This window comes from Pleuronectes platessa, chromosome 1 (assembly GCF_947347685.1).
Source record: "Pleuronectes platessa chromosome 1, fPlePla1.1, whole genome shotgun sequence".
Lineage (NCBI taxonomy): Eukaryota > Metazoa > Chordata > Actinopteri > Pleuronectiformes > Pleuronectidae > Pleuronectes > Pleuronectes platessa.
Window position 1 is genome coordinate 21,123,485 of NC_070626.1, and position 22,173 is coordinate 21,145,657.

Sequence of the window (22,173 nt, forward strand, 5' to 3'; positions counted from 1 at the left end):
ATTTGTGCAAATTAATGATGAGTCATCTGTGCGCACCACAGTTAACCAACGTTTCCCTCCGGGTTCTATGCTCGGCCCTATTCTATTTTCATTATATATGCTTCCGCTAGGAAACATTATCATGACACACACTGTAAATATCCACTGCTTTGTGGATGACACCCAGTTAAATCATCATCAAAACCAGAAGAGTGTAATCAATTAACTAAACTTCAAGCATGTTTCAAGGACATAAAAACTGGATGACCCTCAACTATCTCTTATTAATAAAAACAGAGGTTCCAATACTAGGCCATAAACACCTCATAGATGCAGTATCTAATTATATAGCTGCACTAGATGACACTGCCCTTGCTTCCAGTGAAACAGTCAGGAATTTGGGAGTTATCTTTGATTCCGATTTATCCTTTGATTCTTCCTTAAAACTAAACTCTAAGATTGCTGTCTTTCACTTATGCAACATCTTAAAAAATCTGACATGTCCTTTCTCAAAAAGATGCAGAGAAACTAGCCCGTGCCTCTGTTACATCCAGACTTGATTATTGGAATTCCTCATTATCAGGCTCCGGCACTGAGTCGTTAAACACTCTGCAGCTTGTCCAAAATGCTGCCGCGCGTGTCCTGACAAGAACCAGGAAAACAGACCACATTTCTCCTGTATTAGCTTCACTACTCTGGGTTACAGTTAAATTTAGAATATAATTTGAAATTCTCTTTCTCACCTACAAGGCCCTTAATAATATGGCACCATCATACCTTAAAAAGCTCATCGTACCATATCACCCCACTAGAGCACTGCGCTACCAGAATTCAGGCTTACTTGTTGTCCCTTGTTCTCTAAAAGAAGAGTAGGAGTCAGAGCTTTCAGCTATCATGCTCCTCTCCTGTGGAATCATCTCCCAGTTTAAGTTCAGGAGGCAGGCTCCCTCTCTAATTTAGGAGTAGGCTTAAAACCTTTCTTTTTGATAAATATAGTATAGTTAGAGCTTGGTCAGGTTTGTCCTTGACCTGCTCCTACTTACGCTGCTTTAGGTCTAGAATGTCGGGGGACACATGGAGCTTCCCTATTTAGCACATTAATGTCTCATCAAAACATGTTACTGAATTCCCCATAGTCCTTGTGCTTTATCATTTGCAGATCCAGGACTGCAGCTGTGGCCACATCATGGATCATGAAGGTGGATTGTGAATCAGAGATCGTGATCATATTGGGGAAATGTCTTGCTTGATCGTTATCATGGTGGCCGGTCATGGTGGATCCCGAATGGGTCAGTGGATCATGAAGATGGATTGTGGATTATGGTGGCATCTGATTGTAGTGGTGGATCCTGATCGTGGTGGCAGCTGATCGTGGATTATTATTTTAAACAAGACCGCTTGATATACAATATGTATACTCACATACTCTACCATTGCTGACAATAACTCCTCAATTAATTTACTTCCCATTATGTGACAAACTGTTTACTCTAATCTGTGTTGGAAATACTCAGATTTTGCTGATGTTCTTCATTACACGAGGCTTCTGTTGCACTTCTGTCATTCCTGCGAGACGGCTCTCGCTGAGGTTTCTAAGTTTCTTCCCCTCTTAATAGGTTATTTTTTGTAGTTTATCCTTACTCTTGTTGAGGGTTAAGGGCAGACGATGTTGCACCTTGTTAAGCTCTATGAGACAAATTGTGATTTGTGATTATGGGCTATCAGATAAAATTTGATTGGTTGATTGATTGATTGATTGATTGATTGAAATGATTTTGATTGCTTTAACAATTAGTTCAAATGCATTAATTTTAAGTTGTCACTGGTTTCACATGTGATATAAACTAACGTAAACCATGGCTCTGTCAGATCACCACACAGAAGAAACTCACCGAGTTCTTAAGGTCCAGGTATCTTGTATTACGAGTTACAGGCATTCCAGATAAGAAGGCTAAAATGTCATTGTTGGCCTTAGGAACAGAAAGCAGAAAAAATGAATTATTTTTTCATTACAGGACATGCATAAACAAATACATAAATAAAAACATTACCATCTGTGTTACAGACAGTGATACCTGGTCCAGGATAGAAGATCTCTTAGACCTTTGTGTCTGACGGAGAAGTACCAGACCAGCAATAATGTCACTAGGCACAATGTCCAGGTCTCTGAAGAACTCTGCGAAAAGGCTTGCCACTTCTGAATAAGCATCCTGGATAGGAAAGCAGCAGAAATCAGCATGTGTTGGAAAAGCAGATTAATAATTAAAGGACTGAACCACAGGAGGTTTACCTAACACTCTGTTGTGCTCTGTTTGATAACAAATGTATACTTCTACTTATATCAATTACAATTTTGTGGGAGTAAATAATAATAACTTAATTTTTATAGCACTTATCTAAATAAGGCTCAATGTGCATGACAAAGTTCATAGCAAAAAACGAAGGAATAAAAAGGTATTCAATTACATCTTTTGCACCAAATCACAACATATTAAGGTCGACCATTAGCTATACTGGTTACCCTTTTGATGGTTGTACAGGGTGGGATGGGTGGGTCTGGACAGGTTGCCAGTGCATTGCAGGGCCAACATGCAGAGACATGCCACCATTCTATCCTAATTCTACACCAACACTCAATTTAAAGTCTCCAATGAACTTCTTCCCCAATCTGCAAGTCTTTGGACTGTGTAGGAAGCTGGGTAACTGGTGACAACCCACACAGATATGGGGAGAACATTGCACACTCCACACAGAAAGACCCCAGCCCTGCAGAACCGTGAACCTTCTTGCTGGAGGGCAACAGTGCAAACCACTCTACCACCGTGCTGCCTTGCATGGCTGCAATGATCAACAAATCACAACTGGCTGGATGTTACAGTACAGTGGGTTTGTAAGTCCTTTGGAGTTTTACCAATTTACTGAGGACAATATGTCCTGATCAAGTATTAGTATTAAATTTACTACAATTAAATATTGGCTAAAAGCTAATAAAGCAGATGAATCGTTCTGATTATTTTCATAGCTTCCATTTGAAAATGTATTCTAGTGAATGGTGGTTACAAATCTTTGTGTGACTGCAATTTTGCATAACATTTTTGAAGCCAGCTTGTAAAATTGATTTAACCTGTAACGAAATAATTTGCTATTCATATTTTACATGAAATATTTAAATGTCACTCGTAAGCGGCTGAGAAATTAACTCTGTAGTGTCACAGACTTGATTAATCGTGCCAGAGCTCATTTTAATGACATATTCCTGGTTACATTCCTTTCTGTTTGCCTCTAGACACAGAGAGAACCCGGGTAAATGTGTGTTGTCACTCACGGATTGTGTATCCTGGGCTCTTGTGCAGCACATGAAGAACTTGAGTCTCCTGCTCCAGCTGCTGGCTTGGCCTTCCTCTAGCCTGTGTCTAATAGAGAGGAAAAGTCAACAAATATTGTCAGGACTGAATTTGTCTTGAAAAAAAATGGTATGTTCATGAATGGATGTTGTGTTTTAGTTGAGGTTTGAGACAAGACAAAAATCTGAGAGAATCTAGGGACCTGTTAATACCTGAGCGTGTATGTTGTGAGGTTGCGCTGCCGCCTTCGTGTTGCTTTCAGTTTGACAAACGTCCGCCCCGTAGGATCAAAGGTGCACATGAGGGTAATGCAGACGCTGAGTATCACAAGCCAGTTGCATGCAACGATCCCTGCAGAGAACATTAAAACATTGTTCAAATAACAACAAAAAAAACTTTCCATTGTCTATGTCTATTTCCATCCATCTTTTTAACCTCTTTCACTTACCCAACGCCAGGTTTTTGGCTGTGACATCAGAGCATGGTTGGTAATATTGCACAAGCCAGGCAATTCCCACTACAGCATACACTAGCTCGACCAACAGAATAGCTGCAAAGAGAAAGAGAGACAAATAGGAAGAGGGAGTGAGTAGCATAATGATCACGAAGTGCCCCATCAATGTAATATGTGTTCAGACCTTATATTGAAACACTCATCTCCACAAACCTTGTCCTCACACCTAACGAGCATTAAGATGCAATTCTCCCTAACCCTTTTGCAGTTTACATCTTTGCCCAGACTTATAATATACGTAGCATAGCTTTTGAAGGAATTTCATAAAATGTGTATTTTGTCATAATAAGCATATTCATTATTTAGTTACTGCCACAAATGTGTGATGTGGGGTAGGGATGGGCAATAAGGGGAAAAAATCGTATATCGTGATAATTTATTTTATATCAGTCGATATCGATATATATCTCAATATAAATCATCAACACTGCACTGATATGTATTACTCCGAGCAGGTCAGCTGGTCACTCTGCTCCTTTCTAATCACTGACACAGAAGTGATCTTTATAAAAAACCTGCTGAACTCGTAGTTATTTTCCATGATGAACAGGGTGTTGCTTATTCTGCAACAATGAATTTAGTGTTGCGTCATAAACTGCGGGAAGAACTTCTCTTCTGTCTGCAGGAGTGTGTGTGTGTGTGTGTGTGTGTGTGTGTGTGTGTGTGTGTGTGTGTGTGTGTTGCTCTTCACACACAAACTGATAATCACATGTATTTAGTTATTTATAGAGGATGTCGGATCATGACTCCGGATCATTCCGAGTCACTTTAACCCGATGTCCAGTCTGTGCACGTCACGTTACATCTCTTGTTGTGTAGCACGTTTTAAAATGTGTCTCATAAACTCTGGCCTGAATCTAACAAACACAAAGTAAACAGTACTGTACGTGTAACTTCTGATCAGTTATGGTGTTTATTGGTAAAGTGTAAAGTGAGCACAGGTCAAAGGGGGAGTGAAGAGGAAGCCGACACAGGACGACCAGACCTTTAATATGAGTTTGTCCTTTCCACATGAATGGATTATGTCACTGCATCTATGCAGCGTCAGCCACGTCTATGCAGGGGTCCAAACATTAGCACGTGGGCGGCTGCTCCTCCTACACTCTGTGCTGTATGTGTCAACCTAACCTGATGGGGCTGTGACCCTAATCCAGCCACATGATTGGTTCAGCTTTGTGTTGTCTGTCAAAATATGAATGGAATGAGTTCTATTGATGTTATATCGAACATGTCTCATATTTCTATAAAGGAAAAGTTATATCTGCGATAATTATCTTTATTGTTTTATCGCACAGCCCTACTGTTGGGTCACAATGACGTTTGACCATCTAATTCTTATCAGTGAAATCCTTGTGTCCAAGAGAACGTAAAGATTCAAATTCCCTCACAAGATATCGTGGTCATGAAAGTCGGACAGACAGGTGGACGGACAACCAAAACAAAATTGCCTCCATCTCTTGACCTTCACTAGCAAGGAGTGGGAAAAGTGTGTGCCTGCATGTCTTACCTAATCGTATATAGATGACGTACTGCACAGCTTCCCTGGGCTGTGTGTACAAAATGCTGCCTCTCATGCTCAGCCACATGATGGCGCTCTCACAGATAAGGCAGCTGACCAGTATTCCCAGGTACCCTCGGCCATGGTCCACCAGCGTTATAGAACAGGACTGGTCTGATCCATAAGGGAGGCCGAACAGAACCACGGAGAGAACCACCAACCTTAGAAAAACAAAACAAACAATAAACATAAATATATGTTTCTTCAGAGATGAAGTGATAAGTCTAAAATATAAATATGAAAGAAAAAAAAATGAACCCTTGAAAGAAAAACTGACTCACCAGACGCAGTGCAATAAAAAAAGGAAGAGGGCGGGCAGCACTAGGTCATCACTGCCAACTGACCAGCGCCGCCGAAACATCACCATGCCAGGCATCACTGCCCTGTGGAAACAACGAAAAGGCAGAGAAAGATTGTCAGGAACATAATTACATTCTTTAAGACTTTGCTTCTCATTGTCTAAAGCTCATTTATTTATTCGGTCCAATGTCCTATATGCTATGGATCATATTTGTACATGACAGAGCATCAAAACAGCAAAAGACAAAAAGAAACCAACTTGCAGTGCATCTTACTGCACAGATGTCTCTGGAGCAAGCAACGCATCAGATGTAGATTAGCATTTAAATTTCAGTTTCATAAACTATGTATATGAATCTATATATGCCAAAGATGAGAGGGCTGCAGGGATTGGAACAGAAATAGACTCAAACAGAGGAAAGGGGGAAAGAAATAGGAGGGATGAGAATAAGTGGGTGAACGGATGCGGAGCTACAAAGCACCACTTAATGAAGAAAAGAAAGAGAACCAGCTTTGATATATGATTGTACAGTGCTTGGGAAAGAGCTTTTTTTTTTTTTCACGTCACCATGTCCATTCTTTCTCTCGTTGAAAACACACTGAGTGTTTACTCAAGTTGCCTCTGGGCGAGACAAATGAACTGCAAGAAGACTGGTAGCAAGGAAACAGCAGCGATGGAAGGAGCCACAGAGAGGCTGATGTAGGCCTTATGGTGTTGATACAGGCTGATACAGCCTTTATGGTGCTCGGCTCCTGCAAATTTGGCTGGAAGCTGAAGGACGTCTTTTTAGGTTCTGTCACAAAAGTATGCAGCAATAGGGTAGTGGTAAGTTTAGCAACAGATAAAGCCACAAGAAAAATCTGCATTTGCCACTGTCAAGCACTCCTCTGCATTTAAGAATTGTGTCAGAACATTCCTTCCACATTCTTTAGTTATTGAGAAACTGACTATGACGGTCACTACGGCTGTTACAGTATTGTGTCTGCAGAAAAAGGCCAAGAGATAATTTTCCTGGTTAAAGGTTAATCTAACACAAGACTATAATAACGTGTGTGGTGTGTATCAACACTGCAGCAGATGTACAACACCATCAAGTTAATCATTGGCTTTAAATATAAGTGTAAAAAAATGCAGATACAAATCTGACAAAAAGCTTTACAAAACGTTCTGTCCATATAACAATAGGTTGACAATGTCCAGTGCATCCTTTTACAGAGCTGGTGTCCACTAAGAGCTTCTTGCCAAAATAACGACAGAGGCACAGATGAAAGACAGACTCGGAAAAGGAGATAAACAACATATCTGCATGACATCTACATAAGACTCACCTCTGATCATCTACACAAACATGTACAACATATATTCAGTCTAACTCAGAACAGTCTCTTGAGGCTTTTTCACACTATATTTTTTAATGCGATTAATTAGCACATTATTATTATATTTTGAATCTGTACCAGTCAATGCAAGTTTCATCAGTTCTGGAATATAGCTGAGCGACTTTGCAGATATTAAATGTTCAGACCCAGTTACATTTTTCCAAAGTTACGCTTGGACACATCTAACCAATCCGAATGCACGCTGTTGACGTTTTATTTATTATATTCGTCCTCAGCCATTTCTCACAGTTACTGTTGCCGACTAGAAGCTAGGACCAAACAAGGGAAGACAACTCCTGTCAAAGAAGATGAATGAAGCAAATGTGCACAGCTGGGACTGTTTAAGAACAAACAGGACCCTCACTCAAAAATAAATATTCAGTAAAAGTCTATTATCTTGGTGCCAGCTGCTCCAGCAGTTCTTCAAACTGTCTAACGGACTTCCTGAAACATGTCCAGCAGCAGCAGTGGTATAGTTTCAGCTCCTGAACCAAGCACTGAAACTCACAAGTTCTCTCTTCATCAGTATACCATGTATATCATCCTTCTTTTTTGTCATTAAGTAAAAGGAGCCCCTGGTCATCATTGCGCGATGATGATTTATCATTTTCCAGAGGATCACTATATGTTGTTTAATCGCTACATTGTGTACATCGTGTTGGACTTAATGTGAATTATTCAACATTTGGTGCAGTGTGTTTGTCTTTGACGTGGCCTTTAGATTAAGAAAAGTAACAAGAGATCATCCACTATTTTTGTTTAGTTTGTACTGGAGAGAGAATGCACCTAATTACATCAGAGGTAAGAAATCAGCTAAAATAACTCATTGAGACATTTGTGCTACCACCTACATAACTCTCAGTAGGGATGTGCAGAGTATTACAAATAAACACTGACATTTCCTCTGTGCAAATCTGGTGGAGAAGTAGCTTTTTTACAAAACCTTCTCTATTCTATGACAACACAGACACAAACACTGGAGACCTTGTTGTCAGAATAGATTCCCATAACCCCAAGTTCACTGGACAAAATCCAACACTCAAAATCCTCGGCCTCTGCATTGCCAAAATAACTATTCTATTCTATGTTCAATTCCCAGTGTCATGCCAAGTTTACAGATATTTAAATTCATAATACGTCCGACTTTAGATCCCAAGTGGCTGCAAACTGAGCCTAAACACCTGCACTTATTTGCAGTATGTGTAAATCAGACTGTATAAAGATGGATGACATGACAGCTGCCCTTAAGTGAATCCAAATAATCTTGATTCCTTGGTGGATGACTGCAGTGTAGGTCATAATTCCCACCTCATCCATTTAGGCGGGATACTGACAAAATATGCACCGGTGGTTTAAATCCTGCAGGGATTTAAACCAGGAACCTTCCTGCTGTGTGGTGACAGTGTTAACCACTGTATCACCATGCATCAGACTGATGCATGTTTAAGTGTTTATCTTTCAGGTAAGTTTGATTTTAATTAGTTATTTGATGCTATTGAAACAGAGTGACACATCCTGATTGACGACTGAGACTGTTGGGTTACTTCGATTATTTCACGACGTAAACTTGAATCTCTTTAGTTTGTCTATTTGTCGGTCAGATTACCATGTTGTGCATTATAAACACTGATGTATTTACAATATTTTGATTTGGGAGGATGGGGGGCACCTAAGGGAAGCACACGTTACTTACACATTACTGCTAATGGCTTCACACTCAGATGTGATCTGAAACCACATTTGCAAATGTTTTCTGAGGAAAAAACAACAAGCAATATAACCAAGTCTTTCTATGTGTACTACTGAGCTGGAAATAACCCATGGCCTTTATTTGAACACAGCATGGGTGTGAAAAGATCTCATGACAAAAATAACAAGCAGAGTCTCCAGCAAAAAGTAAATTATATCTCACGGGGCAACAGGCAAAAATTAACATCAATGTTGTACCGAGAGGAAAAGATGGAGCTAGTGGATGTGAATGACCTCTATCGAGCAAACACCCACTACTCACCTGACTGTGAAAGTTACGTTATGGCTCCAAGAAAATTGACATTCAACAGTGAGGAGGTTTGGGCAACTCTTCTTCCTTTCTAATGTGGGAAATGCTGAGTGTCCTATAGTCCCAACAATTAGATCCTCGCCAACACTGAAAGAAAGACACAGTAAACTAAAGGCTCTAACACAGCTGTAAGGCTGAATTCACACACCCTGCAGTCTTTGTATCACTGGTCGTCACTGTCAGGCTGCTACAGACCTTTCTGTTATCTCATGCATTCCTGTTTTCAAACCTTGACATGGACCTGTGTGAAGGGGGCGTTCATTCATACCACTCCAATCCCTACAGCACATCAGCTGGCACACTGAAGCTGTCGAACTCAGACAGGGGAGGCAAAACAGAGCAAAATATGAAACTTCAAAACGACTTGATATGTTTGAATAACCCTGTGCAGATGTTTGCAGCCGGGGCACAAATATCACAGGTCATTTCTCGCATGCTAACGACCTCAGGGTTTTGTTAGCAGGTGATTGCAACTACCTGGGGTCAAACCACAAACACCACAAAGCACCACAGTAGGTGGGTGGTTTCACTGATTGGTACCATCATCATCATCCAAGAGGGACAAACAACCGAGTGGAATCAGCAATCAAACCGTCTTTCACGGCAAACGATGGAGGACCACAATGTGGAGCTTGTAAGAAAGTTTCTAAGGAGAAAACAGTATCGACGACTCTGACCTACAGATTCCAGTTCTTAGTATTTCTGCAACAATGTGGTTCCTCTGCTTTGAGATAATGCAATAGAGAGAAGGAAACAGAGGCATGTGAACGGGTTCATGTGACTGAAGTCACATCTCAGCTACTTGTCAAACTCTATCCAGTTTGAAACAACATTAAAGAGGACAGTGGAAAGATGGGGGGGGGGAAAAAGAGGGGGGGAGGGGAAGAGAGAGAGAAATAAAGGAAGATCTAAACTCTGCCCAAATCTCATTTAGGTCAGAACAATTAGGACAGTGAAATCAAGCAGATCTTTTAAATGCAGGCGCTGCACACTCATCTGCCAGGGACACAGTTATCAGCCCTCTCCCCCAGGCCTGTTGTTACAATAAGGCTGAAACTCCCAGCAGAGACAATGGAGAAAATATAATGACACAATTAGAAATCAAATGACACTGGAGGGTAAGTATGACCTTGTCTTGGTGTCAATCTACTCAGTGAAGTTTGTTTATTTGATGTAAGAATTCTGGTCGGGTGGCGTAATTTCCAGCAAATACATCCATTTTCTATTGTTCTGCTTTTCCCTTCACATGGTGGATGATGCCTATCCCAGCATGCACTTGATCACGTAATTTCGATTGAGGAATAGGAATTTGTGAAATTCTATTCAAACTAACATTACCATCAAACTATAAATCCTTATAGAGACTGGTGGTCAGTTGGGCCCTCCATCGCTTGGTAGGATAAAGCACATTCATTGCTAACTATTTTAAGATTTTGTTTATTTTACTAATCGCCTGAGAGACTTTCCCCCAGATTATTTATCAGATCTTTGAGCTTGAGGTCCCTTCCCACTCATCATCATCATAATAATAATAATAATAATTTGATCATTGGATGCATTTGTTCCTTGTTGTTGCAAAGTTTAGATTGATGCACAAACGTTACCGAGCCTTTGCAGTCAGCCTGAGGAGATCAGGGCGGTAAAACTGTCTCGTCTTTTAAATCAATCATTTTGTAATTGCTTATTAGTGACTCCATTTATTATGTTATGACATTGTAGTTTGCTTTGTAATGTGTTCATTGTTATTGCTTCATTTTATTGTGCATTTTGAGCATGTTTGTATTGTGAAGCACTTTATAACTGTTTATTTATTACAAACTACTGCTTTCACACATGCATTGCCAACACTACGGCTGTGTGAAGAAGAACATCATGACTGATTAACCATTAAAAAAATAGATTTCTCCAATTTATTTATTTGACTGTTTGGTCCTTGCTAGATCCTTTTACAGATTGGCCAATATAATTTGATTCCATTTGGTCATGAATAGAGTTCCTACTAATGATTATTTTCAAAACAGATTTCTTGTTAATGGTGAATCATGAAAACACTCCCCTAGGGTTGGGTTTTTACATAGATTGCTTTATGCAAAGATGTGTTATCTTCGTTTGATATGAAGCAGGCAAAAGCAATAAATCCACACTTGCAGGAAGCTTTCAGCAATCAAATCATTCAAAACGGATGTAGAGCAAATATATGTTGATCGATCCATTTATAATTTCAGCAATTATGAGCCATTAAGCACTCTGTACATTGCATTTAGAGAAGCATTGCTTGAAAAAAAATGTCTCACATTACCCCGCTCTCCCCTACCCGATCAAATCTCTATTGTGGGCAAAATTGAAAAAATATTGCTGAGCCAAGATCATTTCTAGGCTTTGTACCATTACAATCTGTTAATAAGACAGAAAAATGTACAAAATAACTTTATTTTTAATTTTATTATATATAACCTTTACAAAAATATAAATTGAAACAGTAATCTAAGAGAAACTGTGGTAATGGACGTTGGCTCCGGGGTCTCACAACAACAGACAGAGATGAACATTTCCCGTTTCAGCACGTTAATTGAAAAACAGCAAACATTAAAACAACAAAACATAAGTTGTCTGTCAGTTTCTGCCTGTCATGACAGCTCAGCTCTGGCGTTTGTCTTCTCCTGCATCTCTGTGTCTCTCTACATGTATCAAGGGAGACTTCATTGGCCAACTAACTTCAGCTGTGTCAATCAACTCTCCTTGGTTACCCTGGAGGTGCTCTGGCGAACTACCCCCACAAATCTTTTATTGTTTTTACACAGTCTAAAAGAGAACTGGTAAAGACGTGGAGTGATTGTTTCCATTCCATCTTTGGTTTTGTCTGAGGCTCACCTAATTAGGACAGCAATGTCCTCAAACATTCAGACCTAGATTGTGTTATCTCTCTCCCTTTCTTCTTCTCCTTTAGAGCCTGCTTGGTGTTATTTAGAGACTCCAGGAGGTGGGACCTCTTCTCAAGCCACTGGAGTGTCTCTTTGTTCTGGTCTTCCTGCACCGTCATCTTCTCTACCTTGAGGCAGCAGATTGCTTGGACCTGTTCACAGAGGATATGTGACCGTTCCTCCTCCCACTGACGTTTTGATTTTTCTTGGTCATGATTAGCCTGGGTCAGTGAAATTTTGATTTTAGAAGTCTCCTCCACCTGTCTGCAGAGGCATGCCTCAGCCTTCTTCCTCCTGTCGGATTGCGCAACGAGCTCTTTCTCCAGTTTTTTTTATTTCTAGGGCAGTATTCCGTTCCAGCTTGATATGATCGGACAGCTCACCAATCACCATCCTGGTGATAATAGACTGGTCCCAGGTTGTCGGCTTGATCCTGGTGATAATAGACTGGTCCCTGGTGACTACCGCCTTGATCCAGGTGATAAGAGACTGGTCCCAGGTTGTCGGCTTGATCCAGGTGATAATAGACTGGTCCCAGGGTGTCGGCTTGATACGGGTGACAATAGACTGGTCCCGGGTTGTCGGCTTGATCCGGGTGATAATAGACTGGTCCCGGGTTGTCGGCTTGATCCGGGTGATAATAGACTGGTCCCTGGTGACCACCGCCTTGATCCAGGTGATAATAGACTGTTCCCAGGTTGTCGGTTTGATCCAGGTGATAATAGACTGGTCCCGGGTTGTCGGCTTGATCCAAGTGATAATACACTGGTCGCTGGTGACCGTCGCCTTGATCGAGGTGATCCATGTTATGATGGATTGGTACCTGGTTTCCGGCTTGATCCTGGTGATAACAGACTGGTCCCAGGTTGGAACGTTGATCCATGTTATGATGGACTGGCACCTGGATGTCGGTTTGTTCCTGGTGATAATAGACTGGTCCCAGGTTTTCGGCTTGCAACCAACACCAAAGTGTATTTACTTCCTCTCCCAGGCCTTTACAAACTAATATTTCAAAGAATTCAGCAGCAACAAAGATCAAAGCATACAAAGACGGCAAAACAGATCAAAGAGCTCTAAAGGACAGGAAATGATCTGTCATAATTTCCTAAACCTGGCCTGCACTTCTTTATAAAGATTAAAGAACCTCAATGCAGAAAGATTGAGATCCAGTAGATGGCGGTAATCAGGGCTGAACGATTAATTGCATTTGCGATAAAATCGCGATATGATAAAACGCGTTTTTCTAATCGCAACGTGCGCGAATGAAACGTGCGAAAGAGAGTAGGGCACTGGGCTGCTGTCCTCACCCGCAGCAAGAATGCCGCGGGACCACAAAACTCCTCTGATCTGCATTACCTACAGGGTCCTAAAGTCTTCGGCCGACGTGGCGGACTCACAGAGTGAGCTCATCCCGCTGCTGACCGCGGTGCGGGCGGCGGACCTGAAAATTGCTCCCCGGAAAAGCAAGTTGTGCGGCGGGGCTCCAGAGCCCCCCGGTCACCTACATGCACATCTGCGAGACGGAGGTGTTCAGCATGGGGGTGTTCCTGCTGAGGCCAGGCGCCTCCATACCGCTGCACGACCATCCGGACATGAACGGGAATCTACGGAGCTGCTGATCCGCAAGCTGCCCTTCCAGCGCATCCAGCTGGCCCGCCGCATCCGCGGACACAGAGCTTAAACTGCTGCTGCTCCACTGACTATAACAACGCAGCATTCCAACACTTATAAAATGCAATTCAATGTGGAAGTACCCAAGTATTCAGAATACGTTACTCAGATTAGTCAATGTAACGGAATACGATTTGAGTTTTTTGGGGGGGAAAGAGGATAAAATAGAAAATCGCATATTAAATCGCAATCGCAATATTTGGGGGGAAAAAAATCGCAATTCGATTATTTTCCCAAATCGTTCAGCCCTAATTTTCATTCAATAAAAGTTTCACAGCAGAGGACCCCAGCTCAATAATCTTAGTGCAAGCCATCTATCAAGCTGCACTATGACATCCATGAAATCCAGCCTGTTCCTCTTGTAATCAGTCCAGTGTACAGCTCTTTAGCGCTGACCTCTGTCAAGATCCACTCTGCTGCATTTCATGGAATAAGACTCTGGCCATCAATACAAGTCTCAATGCACCAACCTCACTAATAGCGATTCCCTCCTTAGGGGTTTTCCCATTTATCACCCTGAGGATGTTAGCCTATTAGTGGTGCTGTTGGGCTTCTTATGGACATTAGATGTTGCATTAAGACCGTTTTTTTTCGGATTATTTGTGAACTGGAACACAGCAAAAGTCAACAGTTTGTGACACACATAGCTTCATACAAAAAGGCATTATTATCAGTAGCAGAAGCCAAGCCACACCTGAATATTTTAGCTTTTTGTGATGAAACCTTGAAAAATCTGATAGAGGCAATGAGTAGCTCACAAAAACTAAAAGGAAATACAGAAGGGCATACATTCCTTAACAGTAACAGATTTTACATTAATTTGGTCTGATCCAGCACATTTTAACATACAGCAAAGTTTTGTTAACATAGACAACTGGACGTCATATTTTCCCTTTACAAGACATAGTAAAGTATAAAGTTCATACCATGATTCTCACTGTGTTACTATAGATCATCGTATGAACACCATTCCTGTTCCACAAAAATGGACATGTTCTCACTGTCAAAATGTATTCCAAATGAATCCCTTATTAGTGCCGAGGGAATCGTAAAGAAAATTCCCAGTCTTGTAACTTTTGTGAAATATTAAACAAGTTTGTATTTTTAACTCTTCCAAGAGATAAAACATTTAGTTCCAGCACCTGAAGCTGGCCCACACCCCGCAGTGTTTGTAACCTGAGATCAAAAGCGCCCACTAAATGTCTAGAAACTGACCTTTACAACAACTCTACTCCTCATAAATCTCTAGGGATGAACAACAGGCAAAACATTGGATTTAGATTTGACATATATTAAAATTGTGATATTAGCTGTACTTAATGTAAAAATATAAAAATGATTTGGTTTTCTTGCAAATATGATTTGTAGCATGTGGCCTCTCTGTAGCCCCACAATGCTTCATTAATAGTGTCAGTAACTCCAGGCCGAGGTGCTGCCTCTGGTTCTGAAGAGATTCTTTTCTGCATACGTCATGACTCTTGCAAACTCTTGCCTCTCTCTTCCTGAGCTTGTGACGACCTTCTGAATCCAAATGACATGTGTTTTGTGAAAAGACTCTGACATATTCCTGCATGTGAGCAATGCTTTTGTGCTCCACACAGCGTGCTTCTGTGTGCCAGGCACAGTCCCGTACCCACGTGATGCAACAACAATGATGTAACAACAATGACAGGGCTCCCCGTCCGTCATCATGGCTTTTGTCTTTGACATGGACTTATTGAAACAAACAGGGCACAGGCATGAGGGCCAGCATCTTTTAAACTGTCTGATGCATCTTCTACATGGACTATAATCTAGTTTTTCTGTTCAATCACATATTTTCACCATCTGTCTGTAGCTCGTATGTATCTTGATAACCATCATTTCATTTTATCTGCTTCACACTTGGCATGTGTACTGTTAAGGGCCCAAGGAAACACAGTATCTAAATTGGTGCAATTTGGACATGCAATATGTTCGATATGAATACATTTTGACCAGTGCCCTGTTGCAGCGGTGGCTGGGACCTTTCACACCAACACAACGACAACTGATTCTCCAGGTTGGGCATTTGCATACTGAGGTGAGAATGATCGGAATTTGAATATACAGGCGAGCAGCACTTTGTGGAGCAGCGGTGGCCCGGTTTGAGGCTGAGTCTAGCAGCTGGTCTTTACTTGTCCTGGCTCAGTCACTGCAGGTCACATTTACAGTTTCAGAAAGAAAGCTGTAAGCAGCATTACCACAGACCAAGCAAACAGGCCAGTCTACAAGGCAGTGCACTCACTAGCTGCTTGAAAAAGGTAATAAAAGTTCAAACTCACCTGCTCTCAGTGCTCAAAAGGGAACGCAGAACATTGTCACTATATTAATACATACCTCCTGAGGTAGCCACAGACACAGAGTAGACTCAAGTCCCATCTGAACTCACTGCTGTAGCCCTGGTTTTATGTGAACCATTTTGATCTAGTATACAGGTCTTCCAGTTTCCTACTCTTCCCTCTCACTCAATCTGCAGCATCAAGCCAAGACGGCCACAGTTTAACCTCTTGGTTAAAGCCTTGTTCTCTATCGCTTTAGTCCCCATGTTACCGTTTCATCTACTACTATTGTAATGAAGCTCAAGAGGAATATTTACTTTGCCTAATAATCATCTCCCCACACAACCACAGTTGAGAGCAAATGTTACAAACTGGTTTGAACACAAACAGTGGCGAAGTACTAGCCCATTGTCAGCACAGAGAATTACAATGACCTGTTGTTACCTCTGATTAATATGTTACTGCATCTTAGTCATTTGTCAACTTCAGACTTGCCAAGGCACCAAGTGAGACTTTTGGAAATGTTTTAGTCTGAAAAAAGTATTAAGTAGTGTGGATGCCAGGTGTAGATGAAGCCAGAGGGATGGGTTTATTAGTGTTGATGTTGTCTATGAACCTGCTGCCTGAGTGTCTTAAAACCAGGGAGGCTGTACTGGAGTAGCAATGTGTTTTGCATATTTCAATTTGCTGTGTATTTTTATTTTTGAACAAACAAATATAGAACAGTATTACCAAATTAAATTCTTTAGAGTTTATACAAAATGCTCTGCTCTGATGAAGACACCAAACACTTTTGGACTTTTAATTATCAGTAAAAGCAGGATTGCATCTCTGGTAATACCTTTAGCACAGGGGTGTCCAAACTTTTTATCCCGAGGGCCACATATAGAAAAAAATACGAAGGTCCGGGCCACTCACGGCACCACGCCCCCCTGTCCTGGAGCGGACTGTTGACAATTGGGGGGGGGGGACAGCTGCAATACAGTGGGCCATAGTCCATCACATTACCTTTCATTTAGCTGACGCTTTTATCCAAAGCAACTTACAATAAGTGCATTCAAGGGTACAAACCCAGAACAACAAGAATCAAGAAAGTACAATATATTCAAAAATAGAGCTAAACTACAAAGTGCTATAAGTAAGTGCCATTAAAGTACTACTAAATTGTTAGTTTGAAATAAAAAAATTATAATTTTTTTTTTTTTTTTTTATTAAATTTTTTTGTAATTGTTTTTTTTTTGAGGCGGGCCAATTTAAAATGGATGGCGGGCCGCAGATGGCCCGCGGGCCGTAGTTTGGACACCCCTGCTTTAGCATGACAGTGCTCAACAGGATTCATACTGCAGGAATTCTGAGTAGATAATCTATGTTAACAAAGGTGTGTCTAAAAACAAATGAATAGAGTTCAGCTCACACTGAATCAAATGTAAAACATCATGGACCTGACATTCACTGCAGCATTTCATTTCTGCAGCAAGTCTGGTTGTCCTCTGCTAATCGACGAGATGTGAATACTCACATAGCATATTTGTTTGTTGAAATACGAATTCATGTTTTAAAATAGCTGAGAATATCTATATTGTACATTCACGGGACAATGTCTTGATTACCATATTGTCTATATGCTCAGTTGTGGCTTTGGTGATGTGGAGGAATGTGCGTTGGGCACATAGACTATATAAAAGGTTTACAACACATCTGCAATTCCTCCCACTAAAATATTCTGAGTATGAACGCTGCCATCTTAATTGGAACCAGAGTCTGCAGAGTAGCGAATAGGAGATGGAGCCGCAGTGACAAGGTCCCGTCGATATACCTGCTCAACCAATACTGGGTCAATCTCAGCCGTCACTCAAATGGTTTCACACAGAACATCAAATAACAAATTCAAGCCAATGTTACCGGAAATATTAACATAAATCAGTATGTATATTAATAACTACCTAAAATGACCATCTTTGATAAAAATCAAGACGCTTTGGCTTCACTTTTTGGGAGGCATCATAGTGTCTACATTAACAGGGCATACACTAAATTCCCATGCTTAGGATTGGCTCACGAAAATGTCATGAGAAATGACTGTGGAAGTTTGTTTAAAGTCCATTTCGACTATTGCTCCCCTAGTTGGTGAACTTTAATTAAATGGAAGCTTGGCACACATTCAGGTATACAGTGTCTTAACTGCTCTGAAGGTAGCTCTTGTAATGGCAACAGAATCAATAGGAATCTGCAAGAAAGGAAAAACATTTGCTCCGGTGGGACAGTGATGGGAGGACGTAGACCTGACACGTAGTGAGGTGTTGAGCATGATCCTGAACAAACGGGCGACAGAAAATGCTGAGGTCACACTGGGTTGTCATGATGGCCCGACAGCAGCTCGGTCCCAGATCCCTGTCTCCTCTGCTCTCTGTCATACCTCCATCTGCTCCAGTCTCTCTTTTTCTGCCTGGGTCACAGTTACATTCTGCTCAGATCCAGATTCTCTCCAGCACTTGTCACATCCCTGGCTCTGCTCCTGCTGCCTGTAATGATCCTGTCTCTCCCGATTCTGTCACACTACACGGCAGCATTCTGTGCGTCCTGAAGAATCTCACCCTATCCTCTCTCCATCACACCCTCTGCCTTTCTCATCCTCCGTTTCCCTGTCCTCATGCTCTCTTCTCTTCTCCCTCTACCCACACACTCATTCAGTATTCATATTAGAGGACATTTATGAGATCGAGTGTGTGCATCTGCACCATTTTCGGTGCAGAGGAAACCTACATTTTCCTCCAGTAGCCCTCCCCAGTCCCCCTCCTCTTCCTTATCTTGCTAATCCAGATTCTGGTTTAGGTTTCGCGTTGCTCGTCTTTTTTTAGACTGAAAGCCATGTGCCACTCACTCCTACTCTCCCTCTGCCTCTTTCTCCATCTTTTTCTCCCACTGCCACCCACTCAATCCCTTTCACCTCTTCCCACTCAATTTTCTCTTCTTTCAATTGATGTGATAGTATGTGCACCGCAGTTTAGATGTGTGTTTGTGCGCGTACAGGAATGTTTCGGTTTGTGTTGTTGAGGGGTTAACATGTGTTCTGAAACCTGTCTTGATGCCACAAACCTAAACACAAAATCTATTCATCGTATCTGGTCAGATACTGAAAATAACTGCAGCAGCAACACACCACTGCAGCCATAGATTGTCAGTGTGCTGAATGTATAGCAGTAGTTTAAACTGGCCTTTTTCACACACACTTGTATTGAACCGTCGTCTGTAAATGGCTTCGATGCTGAATCACATAACTTCCGTTCTGCAGCTTATCGATTCAGCCATACGTGTTCAGAAGTGGACACACACAAACAGCTCCCTGCAAAGAAACTGTCAGCTCATCAATACTCTCACACAGATAATGTCAGAGAGAGACCTCTCACACCTTTTACTGGTGGCTTATCTGGATCATCCCTCTCATGATGCATAAAATTAAGATGCATGCTGTAGTATCTTCATCTCCAGAAAACACAGGGAAGATAAATCCAAATAAATCGCAGTCAGATATTACCAACAGTTGTTAGCAGCTGCAAATTTGAACATGTTTACCAGTTAATCTCTCATCAACTTGCATTTCAAGAACTGTCAGAGAAGTATAAAACCAAGTATGTTACAGGAACTTGCTTCCAATTTTTCCAAATGATGTTATGAAGAACTGTACGTTACTGCTTTGAGTATAATCCACTTTCAGCTCTCTTCAAAGAATCATCTGTTTTCCAATCAACATGTTTCATATGATACAGTTTAACTGAAATATTCTCTGTGCAAACAACAAAATGAGTTTTCAAAATACAGTTAGCTCTGTATCTTAAGTACATATTTGGAGATAATGTAAATATGTTTCCCCTCATAACCCATATCAGTTTTGCTGATGTGAGATATATGTAATTATGTATTTACGTAAATGAATGTGATCAAATGTTTTGGTGGTTTTGTTTAAACATCCTAAAAACAATATTCTCCTCTCACAGGCACTCACCTCCAGAACGTGTGAGCTGCAATCGTGACGATAAAGAGGAGCGTGAACTGATTTTATAAGCCTACGACTTTTGATGCCAAATTTATGTCCAGTGCGAGTCTATATATCTTCTACTTTTAATGTTCTTTTTATACTGGGTGTATGCAAGTACATAGATGTAAATATAAATTTGGCTTTTTTTATGCAATAACATGCACATGACATATATAATGAAGCCTAAAAAGAAAGAAGACAATTAATTAAAGAAAACTTCATAACTCACCAGATTTTGATAGAAGAAGTATTTGATGGCAGATCAACAAGTTTTCGGATCATAGGGTGGTTGTGTTATACTTCACACAAATATCACGTTATAGTCATTAACTGTTCCATTAAACCCTGTACTATACATACTTGCAATTATTGATCTCATTTAACCATCCATGATTCATACAGACTCCATAAAATATATTAATTTGCTGTATGAAGCCTTGTCTGAATTATAAAATGTGCAAATGTGAGAAATCAAAAATTTCTTTAAAAGCAACACTGGAACACAGCAAATGTCTACATATCTTCCCTCATCACTGCAAAAAATACTTCTCTGCTGCTGCCTCATGCAAAAGCAGTGGAAATGTCTTTGCAATCAGTAAAGACCTAAACACCGTCATTGCATCCTGCTAAATTATAATAATTCATTAAGTGTGCAGTGGCAAAGAGAAACCAGTTTTCTGGCACATAAGTAGGTGACGTATGAGAGACTCTCTCACACCCTGACTGGGGAAAACAAAGAGCCAACATATCTGCCAGAACTCACCGGAGGTACTTGGTTTCCACTGGGGATGAAGCTTAGAGAGAAACCAGTGAAGCAGGTGTAAACACTGGTGTGCAAAGCTAGGCCTGTCCTTGCTTGCAACAAATTCAACTGGATCTCAGTGGCAATGGTTTCCTAAATATTAGTCACCGCTGAAACACCAAAACCCAGTTTCACGTTTTCGTCCACCTGTCCATACTAAACATGAGGCTGGTCAGTGTTTTTTCAGAAGCCAAAGAAAGAGTGATGTACACCATGACTTCAACAATTTAAAAATTACATTAAATAATTTTAACAATGTTTATTGAACTACAGATTCTAAATACAGATGAGGGGGTTTGGGTTGAAAGGTGCAGGACACGATTACTTACTGTAATTTAATATCTATTCTATGATGTTAAACTTTGATCGAATATGTGACATATTAAAGGCTTGTCTGCACATCCTGTTATTTCCTCTGAGGACCAAGCACCTACTCAAAACTGCTTTCAACGTGCGCTTATAACATGCAGTTAATATGTGTAGTTATTTGCATTTATTTGGATTTTTTAACCTATGCAAGGCTTCTTCAAGCACTGTAACATTCGCTATGGAAATGAAATGAGTTATTATCATAAGAGTCAGGACACCGTAGAATCCAATCTAAAATGAATATACAAATTGTACAAGCTGTCTCATTCTTATCTGTGTGTGTCAAACGCACCAGCCCTTCTTGCACGTGACAAACTCATCTGGTGTCATATCATAGAACCACAAAAAAAAGGTATTCCTCACACCCCTCAGATGCGTATTCATCCCATCACTCCCAATGTCACCTGCAGCCATCTCTGCTCAAACATCGCACATTTGCGGTTTGACACTAGAGTGTTCACCGCTGGAAGTTGTGAACAAATTATCAGGGAAATGTTCTCAGCGTGGGTGATAAACAGGTGTCACATTCCTCCTGTCGTCGCTGCGCCAGGTCCCTGGTTTGAAAGGGGGGATGCGTGTCACCTCCTGCCTGACTTACAGCACCCAAGTCTGGACAGTGTATAATGTGATCCTGTATGTACGATTTTGGTTCGTCTCGTTGATCAGGCAGAGACCCGCAGACTGATCAATAAGCAGAGGTCAGTCATCCTTTACCGAGTTAAACATCACTTTGTGCCTTCTGACATCTGTCACTAGTCCTGACATACGGTACAGTCTATTCTCCCTGTGACATAATAAGAAGCCCCAGTGCAGCCCCGGCTCCCTGCAGCCCTGTGTGCTAACATGTGCAGCAGCAGCATCCGAACATGTGATTCCTACAAGTCGATGAGCAGCAGCAGCGTATTGTCTAATCTCATTTAATCGGGACAGCTGCTTAAGG

The 22,173-nt window shown here is 41.1% G+C and overlaps 1 protein-coding gene across 5 annotated transcripts in view; it reads right to left on the reverse strand.

The window, feature by feature from the left end:
- The window catches only part of dagla (diacylglycerol lipase, alpha), a 38,991-nt gene that overhangs the window by 15,727 nt on the left and 1,091 nt on the right, over positions 1-22,173 (reverse strand). For 2 of the 5 annotated variants that reach the window (XM_053422679.1, XM_053422696.1), the window contains exons 2-8: positions 5,677-5,778; positions 5,345-5,556; positions 3,772-3,873; positions 3,536-3,674; positions 3,305-3,392; positions 2,031-2,189; positions 1,872-1,949 (exon numbers count right to left, since the gene is read on the reverse strand). In XM_053422679.1, the coding sequence (XP_053278654.1) occupies positions 1,872-1,949; positions 2,031-2,189; positions 3,305-3,392; positions 3,536-3,674; positions 3,772-3,873; positions 5,345-5,556; positions 5,677-5,771 (873 nt within the window). In that variant the 5' untranslated portion in view covers positions 5,772-5,778. Of the gene's footprint in view, positions 1-1,871; positions 1,950-2,030; positions 2,190-3,304; positions 3,393-3,535; positions 3,675-3,771; positions 3,874-5,344; positions 5,557-5,676; positions 5,779-16,084; positions 16,385-22,173 lie in introns of those variants that run through there. The other 3 variants (XM_053422703.1, XM_053422712.1, XM_053422687.1) reach the window with 2 other exon arrangements.